The 27,457-nt window shown below is 49.9% G+C and overlaps 2 protein-coding genes across 3 annotated transcripts in view; both read right to left on the bottom strand.

Moving 5' to 3' along the window:
* GGT5 (gamma-glutamyltransferase 5) overlaps positions 1-18,662 on the bottom strand; it is a 34,789-nt gene extending 16,127 nt beyond the window's left edge. The window contains exon 1 of one of the 2 annotated variants that reach the window (XM_012723964.1): positions 18,205-18,662. In XM_012723964.1, the coding sequence (XP_012579418.1) occupies positions 18,205-18,377 (173 nt within the window). In that variant the 5' untranslated portion in view covers positions 18,378-18,662. The remainder of the gene's footprint in view (positions 1-18,204) is intronic. The other variant, XM_012723963.1, reaches the window with a different exon arrangement.
* A 2,559-nt stretch (positions 18,663-21,221) lies between these two features.
* Positions 21,222-27,457, bottom strand: part of GGT1 (gamma-glutamyltransferase 1) — a 27,328-nt gene continuing 21,092 nt past the window's right edge. The window contains exons 6-14 of the mRNA XM_004680921.2: positions 27,238-27,430; positions 26,729-26,886; positions 25,735-25,881; positions 25,148-25,284; positions 22,577-22,764; positions 22,237-22,364; positions 22,030-22,142; positions 21,843-21,956; positions 21,222-21,526 (exon numbers count right to left, since the gene is read on the bottom strand). Of these exons, the coding sequence (XP_004680978.1) occupies positions 21,380-21,526; positions 21,843-21,956; positions 22,030-22,142; positions 22,237-22,364; positions 22,577-22,764; positions 25,148-25,284; positions 25,735-25,881; positions 26,729-26,886; positions 27,238-27,430 (1,325 nt within the window). The 3' untranslated portion in view covers positions 21,222-21,379. The remainder of the gene's footprint in view (positions 21,527-21,842; positions 21,957-22,029; positions 22,143-22,236; positions 22,365-22,576; positions 22,765-25,147; positions 25,285-25,734; positions 25,882-26,728; positions 26,887-27,237; positions 27,431-27,457) is intronic.

The following is a 27,457-nucleotide window of genomic DNA, read 5'->3' as shown; positions in this document are numbered from 1 at the left end:
TCTGTATGCACAAATAAATAAATCTTTAAAAAAAAAAAAAAGCTCAACTCAACAGGAAGATATAAAAATATGAATTTTTGTGCACTTAACAGTTTTAAAATATGTGAAGTAAAACCTGGCAGAGCAAAAAGAATAGACAAGAATGCATAGTGGATGCTTTTACACACGTCTCTCGGTAACTGGTAGAATAAGAAGAAAAAGTAAATCACTGAGACGCTGAGACTGTCAAAGAACTGAATGACACCACTGTTATAAGTTGACTGAACTAACATATACTGTACTGTACTCTGCAATTGCATAGATGAATACACAATTTTCCCAAAAATACAGAGAATATTTATTTTAAGATGATCATTTGCTGGACCTTAAAGCAAATCTCAACAAGTTTCAAAGAACTGAAATCATATAAAATAGAAAATCTCCATAGGGCCTCCTGGTGGCACAAAGGGTTAAGTCTCAGCACTGTGAAGCTACTGGCAGCTACTGCAGCACAGCACAAGTTTGACCCCGGCCAGGGAGCTGACCCCGGCCAGGGAGCTGACCCCATGGGCTCAGCAGGCTCACTGCTCCCCTCAGCAGTGGATTTCAGCAGATCTGCCTGTTCTGCTCTCTGCTTTGTCTCTGGTGAATCCTCTCACCACCCCCACCTCTAGCCTACACCCCTGCTCTTGTATGCATAAATAAAAAAAGCTAAATTAAAAAAAAAGAAGAAGAAAATCTCCACATATTTAGGTATCAAGAGTAATACTACTAAATAATACATGAAGCAAAGCAGCTATTATGATGGAAATTAGAAAATATTTTAATTGAGTATAATGAAAATAGCATAAATCAAAACTGGCAGGGTTGTAAGCAGAGGTGAGGGAGGAAGGGGAAATGAGGTAATAGGTTTACCGAACTCCCACATCTCTCACAATGTCCCCAGGGGAGCTTGGTAGGCAGCCAGTCTGTGAATCGTTGCTCAGATGAGTTTTTACAGAGTGAGTATTGCGTGTAGCTGGAGACTTGCAGCTCTAAGTATATGAAAAGAGCCAACTTTTGGTGGTGATCAAGAGTTCTGGGTCCTGAAAAAAATCTCAAAAGGAATAACCTAATGTTCCCCTCAAGCAGAGCCCTGCAAGCAGGAGAAGCTGTGGGGAGTAGAAGTCAAATGGAGCAGGACAGGGCAAAGGAGAGAGATTTCGATTGTTTTTCAGTTGCAAGCTGATCAGGAAAAACATACACATAGATATGTACACACACATCTAGACACTCACTAACATCTAAATATTAATTTAAATATATATATATATATATATATAATGTTATATATATAGTATATTTAAAACCATTCTGTGGGCCCTGCCTGGTGGTGCAGCGGGTCACAGCGCAGCTGTGAAGCTCTCTGCAGCCACTGCAGCACCCATTCAATTCCCAGCTAGACGGGTGACCCATACGGAGCAGAAGACCTCCCTTGACTCACCCCCTGCTCCCCTCAGCCGTGTGTTTCTGTAAGACTTTTTGCTCTCAATGTTTAATAAACAAAAAGCATAACAATTTTTGCATGGTTTACTAAATTTGAGAATTTTCATGTCTTTTGTATATCATTCCAAGGACAACTTTATAACAATTTTATATGTAGCTGTTCATGCTGGGTGATCTGTCTTAAATAGGAGTGAATTAGTCTGAAAAATGAATTCTAGATAATTTCCCTTCAAGCCAAACATCTTGTTTAAATAAGTTTATTAAAAATGAATTAAATCCAGGCCCTCCCTGGTGGCACAACAGGTTAAAGCACAGCACTATGAAGCAATGTGCAGTCACTGCAGCACGAGTTCAATCCCCGGCCAGGGAGGTGGCCCACATGGCTCAGCAGACCTCCCCTGTTCTGCCCACTGCTTCCATCAGCAGCGTATTTCAGTCCATCATCCTGTTCTGCTCTCCACTCTGTTTCCTGTGAATCCTTTCACCACCACTCCCCATCTCTGGCCTGTACCCCAGTTCTTGTGTGCATAAAAAATCTGGCCTGTACCCCAGTTCTGTATGTATAAATAAATCTTTAAAAAAAAAAGAGTTCAGACCTCTTTTTATAAATTAACTCCCCTCTACATCCTTTATGTTCTCCTTGTCCCTTTCTCCACACCTTGCCTCTTAATGTCAGAGTTCACAGTATTTATATGATCCTCTCATTTTTTAAAAAATAATAATTTATTTATTTATGCATGAACTGGGTTACAGGCCAGAGGTGCAGGGGTGGTGAGAGGATTCACAGAGACAGAGTGGGCAGATCAGCAGAACAGGCAGATCAACAAAGTACACTGCTGAGGGGAGCAGAGGGAGGGTCAGGAGAGGTCTGCTGTGCCAGGTGGGTCACCTCCAGGGCAGCGATCGAACTCAAGCTGAAGTAGCTTTAGCTTCATAGTGCTGTGCTTTAACCCGCTGCGCCACCAGGGAAGGCCAATCCTCTCATTTTTATAAATAGTTTACTTTGTTCAGTCATCACTATGTAAATGTCCACATTTGTCTTTATCATTCTGACTTAGCATTACTACATATAATTCCCTCAAACTCCCTTCACTTTGCTGTAACAGCTGAATTTCATCTTATGGCTAAATATACTCCATAATGTGATTATGTCACATCTTATTGATCCAATTGTCTACTGATGAATATCTACCTATTGATGGCCACTTTCATGTCTACAACAGGCTAGCTATTGTAAATAGTGCTGCAATAAACATTGTTGCTTTTTCTGTTGATGGTTTTATGTGTTAGATAGATGCCCAAGAGTGGGATTGTATGGTATTTCAATTATTAGTTTTAAAAGATAAATCCATCTCACAGTCCATAATACATAATGGTGCACCAATTTACAGTCCCACTAACAGGGTGGTTTTTTAAAAAGGATTTATTTATTTATTTATGCATATAGAACTGGGGTCCAGGTCAGAGGTGCAGAGGTGGTGGAAGATTCACCAGAGACAGAGTGGGAAGTAAAACATACAGACTGACAAAGTACACTGTTGAGGGTAACAGTGGGCGAGACAGGAGAAGTCTGCTGTGCAATGTGGGTCACCGCCAGGGCTGGGGATCGAACTCACACAGACGCAGCTGTGGCTAGCTGAACTACCAGGGAGAGCCCCAAGGTGTTTTGGGGGTTTTTGTAAGTTTTTTTTTTTTTTATTCATTTATGCATAGAAGAACTGGGTGAAAGGCCAGAGGTCCAGGCTGGGGAGTGAGAGGATTCACCAGAGGTAAAGTGAGGAACAGAACAGGTGGGTTGACTGAAATACTGTGCTAGGAGAGCAGCCAGCGGGACAGGAGAGGTCTGCTGCGCCATGTGGGTCAGGGCCTGCCCTGGCTGAGGATGGAGCTCATGCTGCAGTGCTATGGCTGACTTCAACCCCTGCGCTGACAGGGAGGCCCAAAGCGTTCTTCTTTCCTCACATCCTTATCTTGTTCGTGATCTCAAGGGGAGAAACTCCTGGTTTTCCCCATTAAGTATCTGAGCTTTTGGTTTGTAAAATAGGGCCTTTATCATATTGAGGTAGTTTATTTCTATTCCCATCCTGTTTCGAGTTTTTATCATACATGAAAAACTAATCATATTCTTTCTCTGTATCTTTTGATATTATCGTGATTTTTATGTTTGCTTTTCTTGATATCATGTATCACATTGATTGATTTATTACCCAGTGGCTGTTAAGCAGCATATTGTTAACTTCTATGTAACCTTAATATATTTTTCCTGTTATGGTTGATTTCTAAATTTACAGCATTGTGATCAGAGAGAATTCTTGGTGTAATTTCAATCTTTGTAACTTTATTGACAATTGGCTTGTGCCCTAACACATGACCTATTCTTGAAAACGTTCCATGTACACTTGAAGAAAGTGTGTATGCAGGTTTTTTTGGATTGAGTGTTCTTTAGATGTATTGGTCTAGTCCCCTTTCAGGCTACTGTTCCCTATTGATCCTTTGTCTTATTGATCTGTCTGTAGTTGTAAGAGGAATATTAAAATTCACTAGCATATTTTTTAAAGATTTATTTATTTATGCATGCAGAACTGGGGTGGGTGTGTGAGGGGGGAGGTGAGAGGATTCACAAGAGACGGAGTGGGGAGCAAAACAGGCAGATTGACGCTAACCCGTTGCACCACCAGGGAGGGCCCTCTTTAAGAACTGTAAATGCTGGGTCCTCCCTGGTGGCACAGTGGGTTAAAGTGGAGCACTGCAAGCTAGTTGCCTCAGTGCGAGTTTGATCCCTGATCCTGGAGGTGACCACATGGCGCGGCAGACCTCTCCTGTCCTGCCAGCTGCTCCTTCAGCAGTGTACTTTGCAGATCTGCCCACTCTGTCTCTGGTGAATCCTCTCACCTCCACCACCCCCCCCTACACACACACACACACACACACACACACACACTTTTTTCCTTTAAATAAATTTTTAATAAAAAAATACCTTTAAATGTCTTTTCACAACTCCTGCATGCTTCTCATTCTCCTACTGAAAAGTCTGCTGGAAATCTTCTTAGTTGTAGAGTTGCCCCTATAGGTTACTCTTATTTTCTCTTATTTTTTTTTCTTGGTTTTCCTTGAGTTTAAGTATTTTGCCCTTGTCATTGCCTTTCAGCAGCTTCATTATAATGTGTCTTGGTGTAGGTCTGTCTGGTTTTATTTTGTCTGGAACTCTTTGTTCCTCTTGGACCACAATATCTGGTTCGTTTCCCAGATTGAGATGGTTTTCAGCAATTATATCTTAAAATAATTTTTCTATGTCTTTCGCTTTCTCGTGTCTATCTGGGACCCTGTGACACGATTTAGTCAATTTATGCTATTTTCATTTCCAAAATTCCTTTTTCTCTAATTTTTTCTAGTTGTGTTCTCTGACACTGTGCTTTTGGTCTCATTTTCTTCATGGCTTATCCTTATCTGCTCTGGCAGCCCTTGGTTGCACTTAACTCAGTTATGGTATTTCTTGGCAGTGTCACTTCTAGTTGTAAGTGCCTCACATTCACTTTATCTTTTCTGCTCCCCCCTTTTTAAAGATTTATTTATTTATTCATACAGAACTGGGGTACAGGCCAGAGGTGCAGGGGCAGTGAGAGGCTTCACCAGAGACAGAGTGGGGAGCAGAACAGGAAGATCGACGAAGTACACTGCTGAGGGGAGCAGTGGACCGGTCAGGAGAGCATTGGGCCGGTCAGGAGAGGTCTGCTGAGCCATGTGGGTCACCTCTGGGGCAGGCAGGGATCAAATTCATGCTGCAGTGGCTTTAGCTTCTTAGTGCTGTGCTTTAACACACTGCACCACCAGGGAGGGCCCTCTGCCCCCTTCTGAGTTTATAAGCACTGTCGCATTGTCATAACTGTTACCTTAGAGGCCCTTTCAGTCCGCAGGTTTCCTGGATTGAGACTCCTCTCAGGACTTTTTGGCTCAAGCGTTAGTAATATATCCTTCTGTCCCTTCATTTTCAGTATTTGTGAGTAGTAAGTCTGTTGCTTAGACTCTGCTACTTTGCAAGGTCTGTTGCTTGGATTCTGTTGCTTGCTGGAGTGTGCTGCTTGTCCAAACTAGTAACTATGGCTTCCTTGTCCTATGATGGATGGGATGATAGGGTTCCTCATACAACCTGTAGAAAACTTCACCATTCCTGTAATTCGGGGCTCAGCCTTGTGGGACTGACCCCACTGAGCCCGCCGGTGTGATGAGTGAATCTCTCCACCTCTCTGAGTGCCATCTGATTTTTCTGGGAAATCGCCATAACAACCATACTCAGGGTGTGGGGGGACAGGAGGATGGCTATCTCCCTAGCATGTCAGTATGGCCCACCGTTTGATGGGGTTCCCTTGACTATTGGCAGTGATAATGGCCTAGCCTTTAGTGCTGAAATCACTTACTTCATATTAAGTGGAGTTCATACTGCCTACCAGCTGCAGAATTCAGGGAAAGTAGAACTTGTCAACCAAACCATTAAAACGACTCTGGGAATGTGTTGCCAGGAAAGAAGGTTGCCCTGGGTAGACCTTCTTCCCTTAGTGCTTCTCAGAACTTAGTGCACCCCAGTGCCAGTGGATACATCCCCTTTAAAATTCTGTTTGTTCAGCCTCCCCCTATGATTTCCGTGGTAAGGGGAGACCTTAGACAAACTGGCCAACTGGAACTTAATCAACAGCTACAGCTCCTTAGTGATGCCATACACAAAATCCATAAAACTCATCCAGAGGGTCTCTGCTCCTCTGAGATACCCAGTTCACCCCCACAAACCTGGGGACTCAGTCTGTAGAAAAGGACTGGAAAAAAGAGCCCCTGAAGCCTGTGTGGGTGGGACCCTAGACTGTCATTCTTACTACCTCAACTGCTGTCAAAGTTGCAGGTGTCACTCCATGGATACACCACTCCCAAGTTAAGCCAGCCTTCCCAGAGATGCCAGAGAGATGGACAGCCCGCCCAGACCCTGCCACCAACTCAGGCTGACCCTGAGGAGCAGCTCCGACCAGACACCACGACCCTTCCGCAGCCCTGCACCAACCACATCCCGGAAGCTGGTTGTTCTATGCAGGGCAGAAGCTTGAGGAGCATCACAAAAGTGAATATGGGTATGGACTGTTGGACGACCCTGATGCTGCCGGCTGCTGCTTCTCGTTTCTCTCCGGTGTGGTTGCTGTTGTAGTGCTTGCTTGCTGCCCACCTTGGACAACCGGATAAAATAATATGCTCGTATCTCCTCCTCGGGGCTTCACTGCTGCCTTCTGTGGGCCCCTCCTGGTTTATTTAGTCCCCCATTCTCAGCTACATGGCAGTGAGGATTTGGAGGTGCCCCAATGACCCTGGTCCCCTGGTCAGTTGACCTTTCCCTGAACTTTGACGCTTCTTATGCTGCCGTTGGTGCCCCTGATTCTGGACGGGAGTGTGGAACACACACCTGACAAAGGTACTACTCCACCTGCTGTATCTGTCTGAGGCTTTATCTGTTCCTGATAAAGCCTGATCCTAACTGGGGAGGCCCCTCGTGGGTGGTGGTGGCCTGGGCCACTGCACCAAGCTGGGCGGATCCCCTGGATCCACCTTATGATAAACAAGTCCGACTCTCCTTTTCAATGTCTGAGGCCCCGAGTGACTGTGACACTGATCAGTGTAATCTGGTCACCATCCATCATCCTAAATCCTGGCCACCAATCATGGATAACTGGATGGACATTTGGATTGGGGGTGGCAGACAGGGGTCAAGATCCACAAACTGAAATCACTACTCAGCTTAGAGCCCCAACCCCTAACCTCAGACTGCATCTGTCACCACATCTCTGTCAACAGCTTGCTGAAAGCCACTCATTGGCGGTGAACTCCGCTAACCCAGACCTGGCCGGAGACTGCTGACTTTGTCTCTGCCCAGGCTCCCTCACTCTGCTTCTGTAGAGCATTGAGCACATCGGCTCTTAAACCTCCACCTGAGTCTCGCCACGTCCCTCTTGCTCCCTGCCCTGAAATCTGGGGGCATGCGTCCTGTGTTTTGGGCCATGACCAGCACCCCAAGGTTTCTGTCTTGCACACTGTGTCCAAGGTTTTGGGTTCCTCTCTATGTGCTCCTAATGGCACCTTTTTGTCACCGTACTCACCCCTGACTTCAACCTCCTGTCAGGTAACCAGGCCACCCAGCTCTCGTATTCTTGCCCTGGCCATGCTTCAAAACATGTCCCCCTGGCCATCCCACTGCTTGTGACCCTTGGTGTGTCTTCCGGCAAGGCCTGGGGACAGCAGATCTTGGGTTGGCACGAAACAAGTTCATGGTCCTCTGCCAACAAATCAATGGAGACCTAAGTACTGTGGCCCAGTCTTCCCTCCAGGATCAAGTGGTCTCCTGAGTGAATGATGTTCTCCAAATCCATAGGGGGCTAGACCTGTCCACAGCCACCCATGGTGGCCTCTGCCTTGATCTGACTGGAGATGTTGTTTCTATGCCAACAAGTCAAGTGTTGTGCTAAAGTCTATCAATCAACCCCAGGGTAGACTTTGAGCTCAAATAAATACCCGGAAGGGTCCCTCCTGGTGGACAACTCCAAATGTTCGTCAGACAATATGCGCCTTTAATCTCCTTTCCTAATGCATTGTTTCTTGATCTTCATGTCTCTTACAATCTCATGTCAACTTCCAGTCTAGGCTATTTTTGAGCATGATGTAATGCTGGGTGGATTGTAGTTGATATGGGACCACAGACCAGGAGTTGCTCTCTTTTGTTTTCTAGCACAGACCCTAATCCTGGGGTATTTACTCCTGTTTGTAACAGATGCCTCAACCCTGGCTAGTTGTTTGTTTTGGTTGTTCCTGAGGTGAGGTGAGACAGGTTCTTTGAATAACCCTCAGCTTTGAGGACCTGAACTACTTATCTTCCATGCCTGGCTCGGACTCCAGCTGTTTTGTTTTGAGTGTCCCAAGTTCAAATCAGTAACCCTCAACCTGCTCCCATTGTTCTGGGCACCAACTCTTGCAAACACCTCCTCCAGGGCCATACCAGGTCTCAAGAGTTCTCAGTGTAGGTTCGTACCCCTGAGTCCACACTGTAAGCATTCTGCACAGAAACCTCCCCCCTCTTCTGGACATAATATCCTGGCATCATAATAAACACAGTCCACGTAACATTTACCCACCCTGTACCATCTATCACTAGCTCTACCACACTCCACAAGTGTGATTTTGGCTTTTTTCTGCTGCAGTCTAGTTGTGAGGAAATGGAGGTGGTGTCGTCACACTACCCCCATCTTGCCCAACTCTAGAGTTTTTTTTTTTTAATTTTTTGTTTCTTTTAAGATTTATTTACTTATTCATACAGAACTGGGGTACAGGCCAGAGATGTGGAGGGTGAGAGGCTTCACCAGAGGCAGAGTGGGGAGCAGAACAGGCAGATGGACGAAGTACACTGCTGAGGGGAGCAGTGGGCGGGTCAGGAGAGGTCTGCCGCACCATGTGGTCACCTCCGGGGCAGGCGGGGATCAAACTCATGCGGAAGTGGCTTAAGCTTCTTAGTGCTGTGCTTTAACCCGCTGCGCCACCAGGGAGGGCCCAAAAAGGATGGGAGAGAGAACCCTAAAATGAATGTGAACTGATAAATTTCAGCTAATAATAGGTTAAATGGAAAATAGAACCACATAGCAGAGGAACTTAAGTAGCCGTTCATCTTTTGTGGGATGCATTCTAAGTCCAAAAAGAAAAAAAAAACCTGGAGAGACATCTTAAATTTTATGTAGTGGATTTGTTGTTCACAGTAACATTGTTGAAGTTGTCCTGAAACTATGTTGTATTATGGGTTAGAGCAAGTAAGTAAATAATGGCACTGGTAGTGACATCTCTCAACTTGACAGCAGGGACTATGTCCATGTTAGGGTGGATTTAAACTGGAGGTATGGGTATGGGTATGGTTCTGGTCCGGAGCATAGACACAATCTAGAAACAATGATACTCCGGGAATGAGCACCCCTGACTTCCAAATCCTAGTTTCTAGAAAGCAAGAACATTCTCCAAGTAGAGACATGGAGAAGAACATAATGCTGGCTTAAAGGGGCTCCCATAGTCAGGTTTGTGAAGTTTATGTAGTCTGAGCAACAACAACAAAATAACTGATGGACTATAATCCATAGAATTAAATGATCCATGAGTAAGCGGTGATACTCAAGGAAAGGGGTGGGGAGGGCAGGGGAGGAGCAGATAGCTACCTCATTGAAGAATGTTGGCTACTAAACGTTGAAGAAATGACAAGTTTAAAAGTCACTCTTTTGCAGGCCCTTCCTGGTGGCGCAATGAGTTAAAGCATGGCAATATGAAGCTGTCCACAGTCACTGCAGCACAAGTTTGATTCCCGGCGAGGGACGTGACCCACATGGCACAGCAGACCTCTCTTGACCCTTCTACTACTCCCCTCAGCAGTGTATTTCAGTCAGCCTGCCTGTTCTGCTCCCCACTCTGTCTCTGATGAGTCTCTCACCCACCTCACCTCTGGCAGTACCCCAGTTCTTGTATGCGTAAAAATAAATAAATCTTAAAAAAATTTTTTTTAATAAGTAAACCAAAAGTCACCCTTTTGCAAACACAAATTTATTCAGATCAGGATCAGAATAACATGGGATAATGTGTTTTTTGAGAAAAAGATGGTCACAGTCTCAAAGTATCAAACCATATGTTTCTAAATTAACAGGGAGAAATCTGGAAGACACGAATGACCTTTATGAAATGATCCAAACATAAGAAAGCCTCACACTTTGTTTCTTCTTATGTGATACATTAGAAAAGACAAAGCACCACTATCTTATAGTGTGTTTCACCTGATCACAAAGAAATAATCCAAGAAACCAAGATTGTGAAGGGAGGTTGTGACAGAAATGGCTTGGCTTCTTTAAAAATGCAAATGTCACTGAAGATACACTGATTTACTTTTAATCAGGGGATTAAAGGTGACTAACCTAAAAAAATATGATAGTCAGTGATTACTGAATCTAAAGAGAGAGAATAACAATTGGTGAATCTAAGTGACTCATGAAGATATGGGTATTATTTCCATTTTTCGATGGGTTTAAAATATTTTCAAGTTGTGCATTTCCTATCCCTCCATCTCTGCTGCCTCCTTCTGCCCTCCTGGGCCTGCTAGGATACTGGTTCAATGTGGACCTGTGACCTCTTTAATGAGGCAGTAGCTGAAGAGACCCTGGTACTCACTGTGCTGGTGAAGGAGCCCAAGGAAGGAGCCAAGACTGAGATCAGTGATAATATTAATTTGAAGTGGTGGGTCAGAATGGTTCTGTGGTGCAGTTTAAGAGCATACAGCACTTAGCAAACTGTTGAAAGTCTACTGGGAACAACACTATATGTCAACGAGGCAGCTCAGATTCTGATTCTAGTAAGTGAAACAAACATGCCGACATAGTTTGAAATTCAGGTACAATCAATGTGTCCCAGCCATTGATAGAAAGCATCTGTTATTTTACTCTAGAATTTGTTCCTCTAAACCAAGAAAACTTCCTCCAGGAGAAAACCATAGTTTGGTTCCACTGCATCCTATCTACTGTGGTATAGTTTTCTCTAGCCTTTTGCTTTTCTCTCCCCCAGTGCTTTATTAAACATAAAGTAACGGGTGTGTGTACACAAATATACTGCATTAAACAACAACAACAACAAAAAAAACAGGGCTTCTCTGGTGGTGCAGGGATTAAAGCCTCAGCACTATCAAGCTATTGCCAGCCACTGCCGCCTGAGTCTGATCTCTGGCCAAAGAGGTTACCCACATGGACAGAAGATCTCTCCTGACATGCGTTCTGATCCCCTCAGTAGTGTTTAAGTAAATCTGCCTGTTCTGCTCCCCACTCTGTTTTTGGTGAATCCTCTAACCTCTTGCACCTCTGGCCTGCATCCCTGTCCTTATATGTATAAATAAATAAATCTTAGGAAAAAAACCTGAAACAAAATGGTTGAAGATATGTTTTAATCACTATCAAATGGAGGGGTCTCCCTGATGGTGCAAGAGGTTAAGCACAGCACTATACAGCTATCCACAGTCACTGCAACACAATTCAATCCCTGGCCAGGGAGCACCTCTGGTCTGTACCCCAGTTCTTTTGTGCATTAAAAAATAAATCTTTGAGGGTTTACCCCCTGGTGGCACAGCAGGTTAAAGCACAGCACTGAGAAGCTAAAGTCACTTCAGCATGAGTTTCGACCCCCACCCCGGAGGTGATCCACATGGCACAGCAGACCTCTCCTGACCCGCCTGCTGCTCCCTTCATCAGTTGGCCTGTTCTGCTCCCTACTCTGTCTCTGTGTCTCTGGTGAGTCCTCTCACCACCCCTCTACATCTGGCCTATACGCCAATTCTGTATACATAAATAAATAAATCTTTAATAAATAAATAAATCTTTGAAAAATATATATCAAATGGATATGAGATGGGAGAAAAAACTACTTCGGTGAAAACACCCCTTTATCTATTAGTGACAAATTATGCCCTTGTCTTTATAACCCAGTATGATTTTTTTGTTCTCAATATTTAACAACCAATTAAACAAAAAGCATAAAAATTCTTGCATGGTTTATTAAATTGGAGAATTTTAATGCCTTTTAAGGACATTGAAGGACAATTCTAAGAATATTTATTTGTGCATAAAGAACTGGGGTATGGGCCAGAGGTATGAGGGGGGGTGCTGAAAGGATTCACCAGAGACAGAGTGGGGAACAGAATAAACAGATGTACTGAAATATACAGCTGAGGGGAGCAGCAGGCAGGTCAGGAGAGGTCTGCCACACCAGGTGGGTCACCTCCCTGGCCAGGGATCGAACTTGTGCTGCAGTGGCTGCAGATAGCTTCATGGTGCTGTGCTTAACCCCTTTCACCACCAGGGAGACCCCTCCATTTGATATTGATTAAAAAATATCTTTGACCATGTAGGTTTTTTTTTTCTTTTTTCCAGGGGAGGCCCCAAGGACAATTTTATATGTAGCTGTTCACATTGGGTAATCTATCTTAAATAGGAGTGAATTACTTTGAGAAGTGAATCCTAGATAAATTTCCCTTCAAGTCAAACACTTTGTTTAAATAAACTTGTTAAAAATGAAATAAATTCAGCCCCTTCCTGGTGGTATAACAGTAAAAGCACAGCACTATGAAGCAATCCCTAGTCAGGGAGCTGACCTACAGGGCACGGCAGACCTCTCCTGACCCACCTCCTGCTCCCCTCAGCAGTGTGTTTCAGTAGATCTGCCTGTTCTGTTCCCCACTCTGGTGAATCCTCTCACCCCCCCCCCACAACCCGACAACCCTGGCCTGTACCCCAGTTCTTGTGTGCATAAATAAATAAATCTTTAAAAAATGTAATAAATTCAAAATAAAAAAATAGACATTCAGGGGAAAAGCAGCAATAACAAGAAAACGTAGAATTCAGCTAAGCCAAGTGGAGAGAAATTTGAAGAGTTTAAAGATTATTAATCTGTACCAACCTTATATTTTGCATGATGAAAATGATGAGTTTTTTTTTTATTTTATAGCAGTTTATTTTTACATCATTTTGTACATTTTTTTTCCATCTCAATTGTAATCCCCGCAGGTTTCCCATCACCAAATCACCCCTGTGCCACACCATAGTCCCGTGCATTTCCCTCCCCCCCCCGTTTTTGATCCCATTCCCCACTCCACCCCTGCAAAATGTCTCTGGTATATGGTTGTTCATTATTTTTGTTATTTTCTCACCCGGTCCATTATATTCCTGCTATGAGTGAAACCATCCAGTATTTTTCTTTCTCTTTCTGGCTTATCTCACTAAGCATGATCTTTTCCAGCTCCACCCAAGTTGCTGCAAAAGACATGTGTTTCTCTTTTTTGGTTGCTGAGTAATATTCCATTGTATATATGTACCACAGAAAATGATGAGTTTTTTAAAGTTACTTAAACTTAAAGGAAGTAGAAGCAAAGAATACAGATAAAATCAGAAACCAAAGAGGAAATTAATGTACAACTAAGAAAATTAACAAAGTCAAAAGTCAATCAAAGCCATAATAAGACTGAAAAAAATCCTTATCAAGATTGATTGAAGAGAGGAAATACTAGTTTTCTAGTTTTCCAGGAATGAAAGAGACTCATGGGGCCCTCCCTGGTGGCACAATAGGTTAGAGCGCAGCACTGCAAGCTGGCCACAGCCACTTCAGGGCGAGTTTATCACCTCCCAGCTGGTGACCCACGTGGTGCGTCGGACCTCTCCTGACGCACCTGCTGCTCCCCTCAGCAGTGTGCTTCGTCAGTCTACCTGTTCTGCTCCCCACTCTGTGGTGAATCTTCTCACCGCCCCTGTTCCTCTGGCCTGTACCCCAGTTCTGTATGCATAAATAATATTTTTTAAAAGAGACTCATTACAGACCCTGTAAATTTTCAGAAGATAACAAAAGAATATTATAAATAACTACATGCCAAATATATGACATTTTGCTAAACTAGATAAATTCCTTGGGAAGAACTTATTAAAACTGACACAAGAAGAAATAGAAACTTGAGATGTTCTCTCTGGTGGCCTAAGGGTTAACTCTCAACATTATCACCACTAATGGCCTGAGTTGGATGACTGGCCAGGAAGTTAATCCACATGGTGCAGCAGACCTCTCTGTTTTGTCCTCCATTCCTCTAGCCTGTATCCTAGTTCTACACACAAAAAAATAAAATCTCAAGAAAAAAGAAATAAAAATCTGATAGTCTTCTATTTATTAAATACAATAATATATTATTTTAAACCTTCACATACAGCCAAGTAACCCAGGTTCAGAAGACTTTAGTAAATTCTTCCAAACTGTTAAGTGCACTTCAGCAAGTAAAAATGGAACACTATCTGCCATCTATTGATGAGATAAGTGACATAATACTAATCTTCAAAACAAAAACAAGAATTACCTATTCTTCCAAGCATAGAAAGAGAACACCTCTTAGTTTTTTATTGAGTCCTATATAGCCTTGATATTAACATTTGACAAAGATACGAAAGGGAAATTATAGACCAGTGTCACTCATGAACATAAAGACACAAATCCTAGACAAAATATTGGCAAATCAAATCTAGCAATAAGTAAAAATGATAATAAATCACAATCAAGTGGGCTTGTTTCAAGAACGCAAGGATAGTTTAACATGCATTGCATTTTTTTTAAGATTTATTTATTTATGTATATAGAACTGGGGTACAGGCCAGAAGTGCAGAAGCGGTGAGAGGATTCACCAGAGACAGAGTGGGGAGCAGAACAGACAGATCTTCGAAATACACTGCTGAGGGAGCAGTGAGAGGGTCAGGAGAGATCTGCCATGCCTTGTGGATCACCTCCGGGGCAGGCGGGGATCAAACTCTGCAGAAGTGGCTTTAGCTTAGTGTTGTGCTTTAACCCGCTGCGCCACCAGGGAGGGCCCACATTGCATTTCTAAAAGGGAAGATTTAATAGTAGAGATAGTATAGGAAATGCTGATAATGTATAAGCTGATAGAAAAATAAGAAAATATTTTAACAGAAAACTTCATAGAAGAGGAATTCAGATGACCAGTAATCACTTACAGCCCTTCAGAATTAGATATGGATTTATTGTCCATCTGCCCTCACCATGAAGGCAAGGGCTTTTTGACCAACGGAGCCTCCAGGACAATGGCCGGCAGATAGGAAGTGTTCAGTTTCTGCTTGGTAAAGGGCGTTACTAGTAGGGAAGCCTCCACGCACTTTCATGCACCCACAATGCCCACTGTCTGGTAGCACAATCACACCTGTGTCCGGAGGCACAATGGCACTGGCTTCAGGCCAGCACTTAAGTTCTCTTAACTAGCACTTAAGTTCTCTTTTACAGCCAGTATGGCAATGACCACATGACTCAACCTCCCTAAGCCTGAGGCTCCTTAGCTGTGAATGGGAGTGGTCCTGGCAGGCTGAGAATCACAATGTAAAAAATTAGAGCATTCCTGTGCCAGGGAGCAAGAGGATGCTGTCACACACTTATTCAGACACACATGCTGAGCACACATGCATGTGCTCACACATACAAGTGCACAGTGCCCGGCACACAAGTTTCCCCCTAGCCCAGAGGAGCAGAGATGCAGAAGAGTCACTCAGGTCACAGGAGCTAAGAGGGGAGGAATGGGACTGCTCTCTAATCCCCCATGAACCTTCCCCTTACCTCTGCCTTGACCCTAGACCCTAACCCTGGGAACTGAGATACTAGGCCTACCCATTGTATCCATGTCCCGTCCAGGCCAGGGGTCAGAGCAGCTACCATCAAGGGGCCCCTCCTATGGGCCCCTTTATGGGCCTGCCCATTCATAGCCTGCTCCTGATGAAGACTCTGACATGAGACCCAATTGACAAGTGGGGAGATCAAGGCCTAGTGGGCCCAACAACTTATCCAGAGTCTTTGCTTTCTCCTTTGCTGAGAGTGAGACCCCCAGGCTCCCATATGGGGCTGGAGTAGCTCACAGCACCCAATTCTCAGGGGCCCAGCCCCACCCTGTGGCCAGTGCCCAGCCCCAGTGCCCCAGAAGTCCTGGGCCCCTACCAGTGCCCTCTCTACTATGCACTTGATCACTAAGGCTCTTAACTATATGGGCTTAGCCTGGGGACTGGACAGGCATTGGGACCCAGGACAAAGGATAGGAAGACTCTCCGCCCTTCTATAGTCCTGGAGAGCTTCTCCCTTGACGAGCCCCAGCTGAGCCCACTCATTCTGAAATGCCAGGCGAAGCCCTAGTTTCCCCATGAGTCAGGTGGAGTAACAACTGGGTTCAGGAGGCGCCGTGTCCAGCAGGAGGGCGGCACTTCTAAGTGGCAGAGCAGACAAATGTCACAAAGCCTGAACATCACTGCCAGCCCCAAGCTCCAACCGTATCCCTAGAAGAAGCTCAAAGAAGGAGCTCAAAGAACACCTAGTTTGCACACAAGCCTGATACACAAGGGCAGCACAGTGGGAAAATGACAGTCCAGAAGGGAAGTCACCTCATTGTCACGATGTGTCTACCATATGTCCACGGGACATGGTGCTTGAAACACATACATGTGGACCTTAAGAACCCTCACTGGGAGGTGTGGCCCCAACAGAAACCCAACTCCAAAGGAGAAAATCTGGTAATCTGGTTCTGATCAGCTAGAAGATGGAGGGTGGGAGGGCCTACTCGTGAAAAGAGAAAGCAGAAGAGATGCTGGAGGGGGTTCTGGGGGGAGGGACGGGCAGGGAGAGTGGATGCTGGGCAGTCCTCCGCAAAGGCAGGCATGGAGCAAGGAAGGCGTGGGGTCCCTGCGGGGAGGGAGCTTCGCCCAGGCCCAGGCGCCAGACCCAGCACAGTCGCATGACCCCTTGTTCCACAGCAGCAGCTGGGGCCAGCTCCATGCTCCCTCTTATCCCTGGCTTGTTAAAACAAGAACAGGAAGTGGCCATCACTGTTTGACAAGTACACAAAACACTGAGAAAAAAACACATTCTATCTCCTCTCTGGGGGAGAACAGCAGAGCAGAGACCCCCCAACTCTTGCCACCTACATGCACAGCAGGGCAGAGTCCCCACACACCTCCAGACAAAGACTCAGGGAGACACAGCGGCCCGGGCCCCCTCAGAGACATGTGGCAGCAGCCCCCACTCCTGAGGCCGTGTGCCCACCAGTCACCTGTGCGGCCTGTGTTCCCCAAACTTGCTTGCATATTTGCAACTGTGGGACAGGTGGACAAGCACCTCTTCAGGTTTCCTGGGGAATGGAAGACTCACTCCTTTCCCACCCCCTCAGAGCCCTCTGGGAAAACCAAGCAGCCCCACATGTCACCTTTAGCCACCGTCATCCTCGAGGGAAGATCCTGAGAAGAGTCCAGAGGGCCAGATCAGAGGGAGAAACCTCAGGGACAGACAGTGGAAGAGAAGAGGGAATGAATGAAAAAGAGAATGAATGAAAGAAGAAGAGAAAGCGAAAGAGGTGAGCGGGATGGAGGAGCCCTGGGACACCACCTGTCCAGGTGTCCCCCAGCTGAGACTCGACATGTTCTGCCTGGCTCTGGAACAGTCCCTCTGGGTTTACAAAGCACATCTGATCCTGACAGTGGACTGATCCTGACATTCTGGAAAACAAATCCAGCCAGCAGGGCAGGGGATACTTGGCCAGCTTTTTTCAGCCTCAACAGAGAGCGGGAACCCTGCCATATTCCCTCCTGGAAGCTCCAGAGGCCCGAGCTTCAAGGAAAAGGGCTGGGAAATGACGCTGGGAAATGATGGCTGGGGCCCTCTCCATCAACCGCCCTCACCTGGCCTGCAAACATCAGGCCCTGCCTGCCAGTTAGTGATCCAGCTCCAGGCCTGGGAGAGAAGCAGGATGTTATAGGGGACAGGCCAGGGCTGGAGACCAGGCCTGGAAGTATCCCCTCACCCATGCCACAGGGGTAAGACCCCAGCCTCGGAGAACTGATGCCATCTCTCTGAAGGAGCCAGTAACCACTGTCACCTGGGTCAACCTGGGCTAATGCAGCAGTGTTCTCTCTGGGTCTCCTGAGCTTCAGAGCTAAGAGGTGACTGTTCTGCCCACACTTTGTGACCCCCAAACCCCACCTGACCCACGAGCCTCCTACCACCTGCCCTAGGCCAGGGCCCTGGGACCACTTCCTTGCTGGACCCTTCCTTGCAAGCGCACATACGAGCACCACTGGTCACCGCTGGTCAGGTGCCATGGACACCAGCTCCCACCCATCTCTTACTCACCGTCCGATGTCAGAGCAGACCTTGGAGTCAGCAGCGACTGCAGCATGGGTGAAGGCCTGAGGGCCACAGTGAGTATGCTGGCCAGAGAGGACCACAGCAGGCACGATGATGGCCAGGGCCAGGGCCAGCCCCAGCAGCACTATGCAGACCATGGCCCCCCGGCTCTGGGCCATGGCTCTGCGACTCAGGGAGAGAAGGAGGCAGGTGGGCACAGATAGGATGGGCAAGATGACAGATGAACCCACAGATAACTAGACAGGTGGACAACAAGAAAAAGCCAGAAACAAATGGACTTACAGGCAGGCTGGACAGCAGAAAAGAGGCTAAAAAGAGAAAGACAGTTAGACAACGGGTCAGAGAAAGGATTACTTGCTGGATGGACAGATAGACAGTGACAGGAACCCAGGCAGACAGACGGGTATGCTGCTGGCTGCTGGAGGCAGTGGCAATGCTGCCTCCAGAGCTCCCAATGACCACAGACCTGAACTTCCAGTTTTCGGTTGCCTTCAGTTTTCAGTGGCCGCAGCCACTCGGGCCTTGGCAGGAAGCCAACAACAAAGCATTTATGGGGAGTTTTTCCTTCCAGGGAGCAAAGGAGTGAACAGCTGCTCTTAACTCCCTCCTTGCTGTTCCTACACTGTCTCCAGCAAGCCCTGAAGGCAGAAACAGCCCTGCTCAGGGCTTCGCCATCGCCATTGCCATCGTAGGTGCTTGGGGCTTGAGTACTTGGCATCTGCTGTCCTCAGGACAGCCAGGGTGGAGGACTCAGCACCCCCACCCCCACTCCAGGCCTCTCCTGTTTCCCAGCAAAGCCAGGATAACAGAATTGGGCAGGCCCCCTTCCCAGTGACAGGCTCAGAGGGATGAGGGGCCAGGATGGAGCCTTGAGAGCCTTGACCCCCACTCTCTGGGCATGGGCCTGGCCAGCAGCAGCTTGCCCCAATATCCCCAGAGCCAGAGGACACGTGGGTGTCCAGGGCAGAGGTGGGGGACTCAAGGGAATGTCACTCAGAACCCAGGTCCAAGCCTCAGCTCAGCTGCAGCCTGGCCAGGAGGTGAGGATGCCCAGGAGCCTAGTTTCCCAGTCCACATCGAACACCCCAGACCACAGGACATCCAAGTAGGGGATACATACGGGATTTCTGTCCAGCCCTCGGTGCCAAGTACCCACCAGACTGCCAAGCCCTGGCATCTGCTGCCCTGGAAATGCCACCAAGAGCCTCCAGGGAGTGAGATTGTCCTTTCAGCTGTGTTGGTGCCATTGTGCTCTGGGCTACTCCTTCCCTGCCTGGGTCTTAGGATGTCTGATTGGGAGGCAGCTGGAGGAACTGGAGGGGGTGGGGGGGGCACCAAGGAGCCACCCTGACTGGGCTCAGCAGGGGCACAGGGTGCAAGGGCCATAGGTTGGACCCCACCCAATTAGCTCTCATGCATCCTCCTTGGGAGCGTTGGCCTCTTTGATTTCATTACACTTAACCTGTGTACTGCTTTCTGTGCAGCAGGGAAACTGACGGACAGTGACTGCACCTGTGCTGTCCTGTCCCCCACTTGGAGACTCTGGTCAGCTTGAGCTGAAGAGGCTACTGGGGTAGGTTCCCTCACAGGCATATTCCCAAGCCTCCTTGTTGGGTAGGGAGGGCTTCACACGAGGGGTTCCTCCCTACGCCACAGTGACATTACTCAACCAGAATCCCAAGCACATTCTTGGGCCACGGCCAGCTCTGGGAGGCAGAGACAGTGGGAACTGTGGGTCATTAGGATCAGGGGGACATCTCCTCCCCCTTGCCATTCTTTCCAGACAGAGCCAGGGTGGAGGGAGCACAGAGAAGGTTTGGGAAAGGAACAGACATCATGGCAGGCCTATCCAGTAGTAAGCCAGGAAAGGGGCAGGGAATGGTAAGGAGGGGGAACCAAGTCCCCCAGTCCCAGAGGAAGCCCTGAGCCCAGCCCACCGAGTTCTGGGAACAGAGGATGTACCCTGCCTGTGAGTCAGAGACCCGGGGAGTTTCATTACCAGCACCTACCTCCCTGTGTAGCAAGGCCCCTGGCTGGGCCTACTTCCTCCCCTGCAAATGGGAACAAAATGATAGCTGAGGGGAAACTTACACACCCACCAAACCAGCCTCCATCCCATCCCCCAATGATCCCAGGGTCCTCCAGGACTCAGGGCTCAGACTCTCCAGGCACACAGCTCCATTGACGGGGTACTTCACAAGTAGCAGATTTTCCCACCTCCCCTGTCCTCTGTGGTCCCTACCCTTTGTGGTCCCTACCCTCAGAGACTTCATCTGCCCACCCTCGCTGCGCTCTCTGATGGTGGAGCTATCTGGCTGTTGGGGTGTGATCCTCCCCCTGGCCTCCTCCACTTTCCTGTACCCCACCTCAGATGTTATAACCGTGCACACAGGAGTTAGCAGGCCCTGAGGAGGGTGGCAGGGCCTGGCGGGATGTGTGTCCTCCCACCCCTCCCCAGACCCGATCCCCCTGGGTGTCATCCATGCCAGCTGCCTGTCCCAGCCCTGACCCTCGGGGATCTGGGGACTTCTTCCCGTTCACTGTACCCTGAGAACTGGGCCTCATCTGGAGCTGATCCCAGCTTGCTTCACTCTGGGTTTGTTTGGAAACCCCCCAGATCTGGCTCTGGCCAATGTTTTGCTCCAGCCTCTAACCCAACCCCGCACCTCACCTCCGAATGTCCTCAGAGGGTGAACCCAGTCTGATGAAGTACTGCTTCCCAGCACACCGCCTGACCGCAGCCTGAGGCCCGGGTAACTGCCAAAGCCGCAGCACCCTCAGGTGGCCAACAGAGGAACTGCCCTCCCAGCGCAGGGTAGGGAAAGCAGGCTGAGGAAGGTCAGTGACTGACCAGCATCCCCAGAGCTGCCCCCAGCCCCTAGAACCTCATGAAAATATTGATGCTACCCTAGTGTCTGGGTTGTAAAGACCTTCAAATCCTGCCTTTCTGTCTTCCCCGGCTAGAAGACTACATTTCACACAGAGAACGCTGAGCTCGGAGAGCCAGGAACCAGCAAGGCTGCCAGAGCCTGGCACTGCAGCCCCCATTTATTGCACTTCTTTGTCACCAACAGGGGAAGCACATTCCCAAAGTCCCACTCTGGCCCTGAGGGGCATCTTATTCCTGTGTTGCCGGTCAGCTTTCTTGTCCCTTGGGTACTCAATAGCCAGCCGGCTCCCCGCCTTTCCTGGAGTCTGAGGCGGCTGCCCAGCCACCAGCCGAGCGGGTGATGGCCTGCACCACGGCAATAAAGGTAGACCTGATGTCCGTGTAGTGGTTCCGGGTCTTCAAGGCTGTAACCACGGCCTGGGGGTAGGAGAGGAAACGGGGCCTCAGCAGGGCCCATGACGCCATCTGCATCACACCTACATACTCAAGGGCTTCAGAGACCCAGACGGTGCTGTTTCCAGCCAAGGACCAGGAAGAGGAGTTCTGTCTGTGAGGTATCATTGGAGCGGCTCCCCCTGTACAAGGACTCAAGATAACACAGGCAGGGGGTGAGGGTCACCTCCCCAAACAGACGACACCAGCCCTCGTCTACTATGTGATGACTTGAAAGATCTGAACTTCAACTCCAGGACACCCTAGGGACACCCACTGTGACTCAGTTTTCCCACCCCACCTGGTCAATGTCTTTCTCCAGCGTGGTGGTATTGGGCAGGAGCTGGTTGTGAAGCCGGGGCTCCTCTACTGCCTTCTTTGCATCGTAGCCAAACCACAGGTTATTGATGATGGCCTGGAGGAAGGGAGGGAATGGGGTCAGCGTGGCCCTGAGGCAGGGGCAGGGTGCACATGAGGGTGGCACATACCAGTGCAGTGGCTGTGGTGATCTGTGTGCCCCCGGAGGCGCCCACCACCATGCGGACCTGGCCATCCTGGCCAACGAGGATGGCTGGGCACATAGATGACAGAGGCTGCTTCCCTGTGGTGGGCCGACATGGGGGAGGGGACAGAGGACTCGTCAGCTGCCTGCCTAGGACACCAGTCCTCACCCCACACAAGCCCCCATGCCACACCTGGCTTGATGAAGTTGGCTGGTGAGGGGGGTACCCCAAACTGGTTAGTGATGTTAGGGGAGCTGAAGTCATCCATTTCATCATTGAACAGGATTCCACTGACGGGTGATCGCACCTTGGAACCAAAGCTGCAGGCCACTTGGGTCAGACACTGCCCAACCCAGTCCTGTCCCAACCGCCAGAAGCTTCCACCCACCAAAGCGCCAGCCAGCTCCCTGTGGGACGGGAGCAAGCACTCTATAAGTTGGGGCCTCAGTTTTCCATCACGAAAGGGGTTAATGGAGCCCCTGGAGGACATGCAGGCAGCCCCCGGCCCACCCAGGCCACCTGGCAGCCGTACTAGAGGTTGATGGTGCTGGTGGCTGACACGGCACTGCCATCCTCCGAGACCACTGACAGGTGGGCAGTGCCCCCATCGTTGGGCGTGTAGAACTCAGGCTCATAGTAGGAGGTCATGTGCGTGGTGTCATCGGAGATCCGGGCCCGGATTTGGGCAGCAAAGAACTCAGAAGTCATGTTGCGGACCACCTGCCGAGACCCCAGAGCTGGCCTGAGGAGGTGGGGAGGGCAGGGAGGGGGCACAGGCTTGTGGGAGCAGCTCTCAGGAGACCCCTGACCATGGCTCTGACCACAGCCCTCCTCCATCCTGAGCCTCGCTGGCTCCCGGCCCCCTCTCGCTGTCTCGGCCACAGTCCAGCAACTCGGAATGTTTTTGTAGCTACCCCAGACCCTGCTCTCATTGCATTCAATCACTCATTCACTGTGGGGCTTGGGCTGTGGGCCTTACACTGGGAGACCAGTCAAGAACAGATATGCAGGTTCCTACCCTGGCAACAGAGAATGTGCCAGAAAGAACAAGTCAGGTAAGGGGCATAATACAGAGAAGGCTTCTTGGAGGAGATGAGCTCGGGAAAGAGCCCTGATTGAGGCTGAACTGTAAATGCAAAGGCCTACAGGAAGGCTCTTCAGGCAGATGGTGAGGGGGATGAGGGGGAGGAGAGACTGAAGATGCCAGCAAGGTGTCAAGCCTATAGGAATCCAGAAACATCTCCAAGGACTTTGGCTGAGCCATATGGACTTGGGGCAGAGGCGTGAGACTCCCTGGGGGTGTTTTCACAGGACCCCCTCAGGCAGCAGTGTAAGGTACAAGGGTGAAACCCAGCTGGGAGGGAAGACATCAACCAGATAAGGAGAAGGTGGTCGCTTGTCCAAGTGGGAGAGAAAGCAAATTGTGTGGCCCTAAATCTTCAGCCAGAGTGGTGGTTAACTGGGGAGGTTCACGCCACGAAAGGGGCAGGTTGGGGACAGTGGGGGCTTGACGGGACGGGTGTCCACTGGAGACTGAAGAGCCTATGGCAGGCATGGAGAGCCAGGGCTGTGAGGTTCACGAGCAAGATCTGGCAAGGGATAAACAGGGAGACATCGACATCAACCTGGCAGGGCCCCAGAGTGTCAAGGGGACACAGAGGGGAGACAAACAGAGAGAAAGGAGGGGGGAGGAGGAGAAGAGGAGCCAGCAAGGTCCAAGGATCAAGCCCAGAAAATGCCTCCAGGTTTCAGCAGTACCCCAAGGATTAATTCATTGAATCTGCTCCCAAGGAAACAGGTCAGATCCAAGATATGGGATTTAAAAATCAGCAATACAGGCAAGGAGGTCTGTTTTCAGGTAAGAGACTCGAGAGTGGTAAGAAAGTGGTTGCAAGGGGTGACTATGAGGGCTCCAACTTGAAAGCCCCTGGGGCCCTCAGGGGATTCCAGTGCAGGTGACTCCCAGGCCATGCCGCCTCCCCATCGGTGGTCAGGTGAGGTCCGCCACAATAAGAGATGTCCGAAGTGACAGCTGCGACTTAATGCCCACTGACTCAGAAAAGTATAGCCCAGAAGAGAAAGATGGGAGAGGACGGACATGTGGCAAATGTCTACCCCTCTGCAAAACAAGACACCCAGACGAAGAGGAGGTGAGCTGCGTGCTATGTGCTGGGGGGCAGAAGGGAAACTGAGGCTGGGTGTAGGGCTCTAGCAGAGGGGGTGTGCAGTGAGGAAGTGAATGTGTCAGGAGAGCCGAGCAGGATGGGGACTGCCGGGGGCGGGGTGGAGAGGCGCAGAGCAGCATTGTAGGAAGGATGAGCTGGGTTAGCACGAGGGCCCGCTTAGCCAAAAGGGAGGGTGGGGCACACTGTGGATCCTGTCGCCTCGGGGATATAGGCCACCAGGTTGCCAGCTGTCATGGAGAACCGGTGGAAAAGTCACTCGGAAAACGAAGAGACCTGGGCGATCAGGAGGACCGCCGGGCAGCAGAGGCCCCTCCTGGGTTACAGGTCAGTGTGAGGGGTCGTCGGGTCTTTCCTGGAAAGGGGGGACCCACGTAGGTAAGGAGGAGCATGATGGGGGTCTCAGTGGAGGCCCAATCCATAGCCAGGGCACTTGTAAGAGAGTAGACTGAGTGGTGGGACCTGGAAGGTGTTAGCTCCTGAGGGACCCAGGGGACAGCAGCCGAGTCCTCTACCCTGATATGTGGAACTTCTCCCCTATACCTCATCTTCTCATCTCCTCTGAGGACTGCAATGCCCTATTCATTCCACACCTCAGCACCAACCACTCTAGAACCTTCCAGGCCAAGAGCACAGTATATACAGGGCCCCATAGTGGAGGTATGTTTGTATGTTGGGGGGAACACTAATAACTCTTTGCGAGCACTCTCCCCTGGCCTTCCCCACACTGAGAGCTCCAGGGAGCAAAGACTGGGACTTAGGGTCACCAGTGTATCCCTGCACAGAGTAGGCCCATGACCAAAGTTGGTGGTGGGGATGGATTAATAAAACATGGTAAGGCTGTGGGAGCCGCAGGTTGTCCCCCTGGCACCTCCACAGCAGGCCCCCCCATCCACCAAGTGCTGGCCACTGCCCCTTACCTGAGTCACATTGACAAACTTGGGGTCCCCAAGCAGGGTCCTCTTGGCATAGGCAAACCGGAAGGCTTCCACGATGCGGTGGTACGTCAGACCCTTCTGCTCAGGAGTCTCCACACTCGCCGGGGAGAAGTTGTATCCTGGTAGGGCAGAACCAGGGGCACGTTGGCAGCCCCAGAGCCCTTGGGACATGCCAGCTCAGCCCAGACAATACCAGGGTGGGGCCACAACTCCCTGAACCACTTGGCCCACCGTGAGAGGAGGAATACTTAATAACCAGCAGCAGGGGCCACTTGGGAAGGATAAAGGAGGGACTCCCAGCCCGGCCTGCGCGTACCGGGTACAGCCAGGGGCCTGCCCGGAAGCTGGTCACAGACCACCACTGAGATGCGCCCTTTGGGCCAGGATCCAGGCTGGGAACTTCTGTCACTGGGTGCCTGGGCCAAGCCAGAACCCCTTACCGCTCCACTCCCTCATCCCACACCCCGTACACTGATCCAGGCCTCTGTCCCGCCCAAGCTGCCCCCTCCAGCTCCTGAGGGTCACCTGTCATGCGTGGTGGCACTTGCGGGACAAGTGGGATGACTGACCTTTGAGGATGTTGAGGATGAGGGCTAGCACGGGCCCGCTGAGGGGGGCACTGGGCACATAGAGCTGGACATCCCCGAGGCTGATATTCAGCGGCTCAATAACCTCGGCAGCGTAGCTGTTCAGGTCCCTGATGGTCACAATGCCCCCTGCAACGGCCACAGCTCAGTGGGGGAGAGGCGCCAGCAGCGTCAAGCTGGGATTCCTGCCGCAGCCCTGCCGCCGACGGCTCAGAAGCCTTGTCCTTCCTGACAGCGCCAGCTCTTCATGGCCAGGCCCCGGCCAGCCCCCCTCAACCCGCTGGCCCCTCTAGCCTCCCAGTCTGTCTTTTCTCCTCTTGAGAGCCAAAGGGTCTTCTCTACTTGGAAGATACCTGTTTTCACCTCCCCCCCCCTTCAGCCCCCTCCTCCTGTGACTAATGGGTGGGTGGAAAGAGGCTCTTAATTCTCCAGGGATATGGCTCCAGACAGGTGAGGTATTTACAGACTAATTTCCGGCGTCAGTGGTAAAGGTCAATATAACCACCTTCCTCCATGACACACTGACAAAAATAACATATGAAGAAAGCCACAGCCAAGCTCCTGGGCCCAAATCTGTCAGAACCTGCCCCTCCGGGCAGCCTCCACAATGCATCTCTGACCAAGCCAAGTCCACCTTACGACCCACTCAGAGAATTCACATCCCTTCTCGCAGGGCCTTGGGCTACTCCCTCTGCCAAGAGGGTCCCTCCCATCTGCCTACAAAATCCAGGCAATTGCGGCTCACCTCCTCCAGGAAGTTCTCTGCACCACCTGTTAGGTCTTCCCCAGTCCCAGCTCCTGCTTAGGACCTGCATTTATCCCCCAGGGGTTTTGTCTTCTGGTCTCACTCTGAGGGTGCTGCCTGAGGGTCTGGTGCTCAGCCCAGACAGGATCAAAGGACCCCAGGCCCCTGGACCCTCAGGGGTTCCCACTCCCACAGTTCCCTGAACCAGACCCCACCAGGTCACCCCCTCACCAGCTGCCTTGATGTCCTTGACAATCTGGGCTGTGAGGCTCCCATTGTAGAAGGCCCGGGCACCCTCCGTGGCCAGTGTCTGATACGTGTCGGCCAGCTTCGGCATGGTCACCGTGTCCCCCTCCTTCAGAATCTTCCCATCCCGGCAGAACACCTCACTGGGGCAAAGGGGGTTCCTGGGAGGCGGGCTCTGGGAATCATGTTCCTGCCCCACCCATGCCCACATGCACATATTCCGGGAGATGAGAACAATGGACAGTGGGTGTCTGCCCACAGGAGGATGGCTCTGTCACTCAGGGCTTGACCTCGGTGTCCAGCCCATGCCTCCTGGAGTTCCCCCGCCACTCAGGATGCACCAGCCAGGACGCCATGCGCCAGGCTCAGGACGCCCCACCACTCCTGGAGCCTCAGCGCAGGTACCTGAAGGTGCTCTGCAGCCCCTCAGGGGCACGCTGGGCTTGGCCACACCCACCCAGCCTGTGCGGCAGGCGGCACACCCACAGACATACCACAGCTCGGGTTGTCGCTCAATGACAGCGCGGCTTCTCTCCAGGGCGGCCGCCAAGCCCTTCCCCACAGGAAAGCCCTGGCGGGCCAGCTGGATGCTGGGCTGGAAGAGGCGCGCCCAGGACAGCCGTCCATGCCGCTGGTGTGCCAGCTCATAGCCTCGGAGCTCGCCAGGAACTGCCACCGACAGGCCCCCTGCAGAGCGAGAGGCGTGGTTAATGA

This window comes from Condylura cristata, unplaced genomic scaffold (assembly GCF_000260355.1).
Source record: "Condylura cristata isolate star-nosed mole 26May11 unplaced genomic scaffold, ConCri1.0 scaffold00011, whole genome shotgun sequence".
NCBI classification, from domain to species: domain Eukaryota; kingdom Metazoa; phylum Chordata; class Mammalia; order Eulipotyphla; family Talpidae; genus Condylura; species Condylura cristata.
Note: the sequence above shows the minus strand (reverse complement) of the source record. Positions and strands in the feature narration are given on the sequence as shown.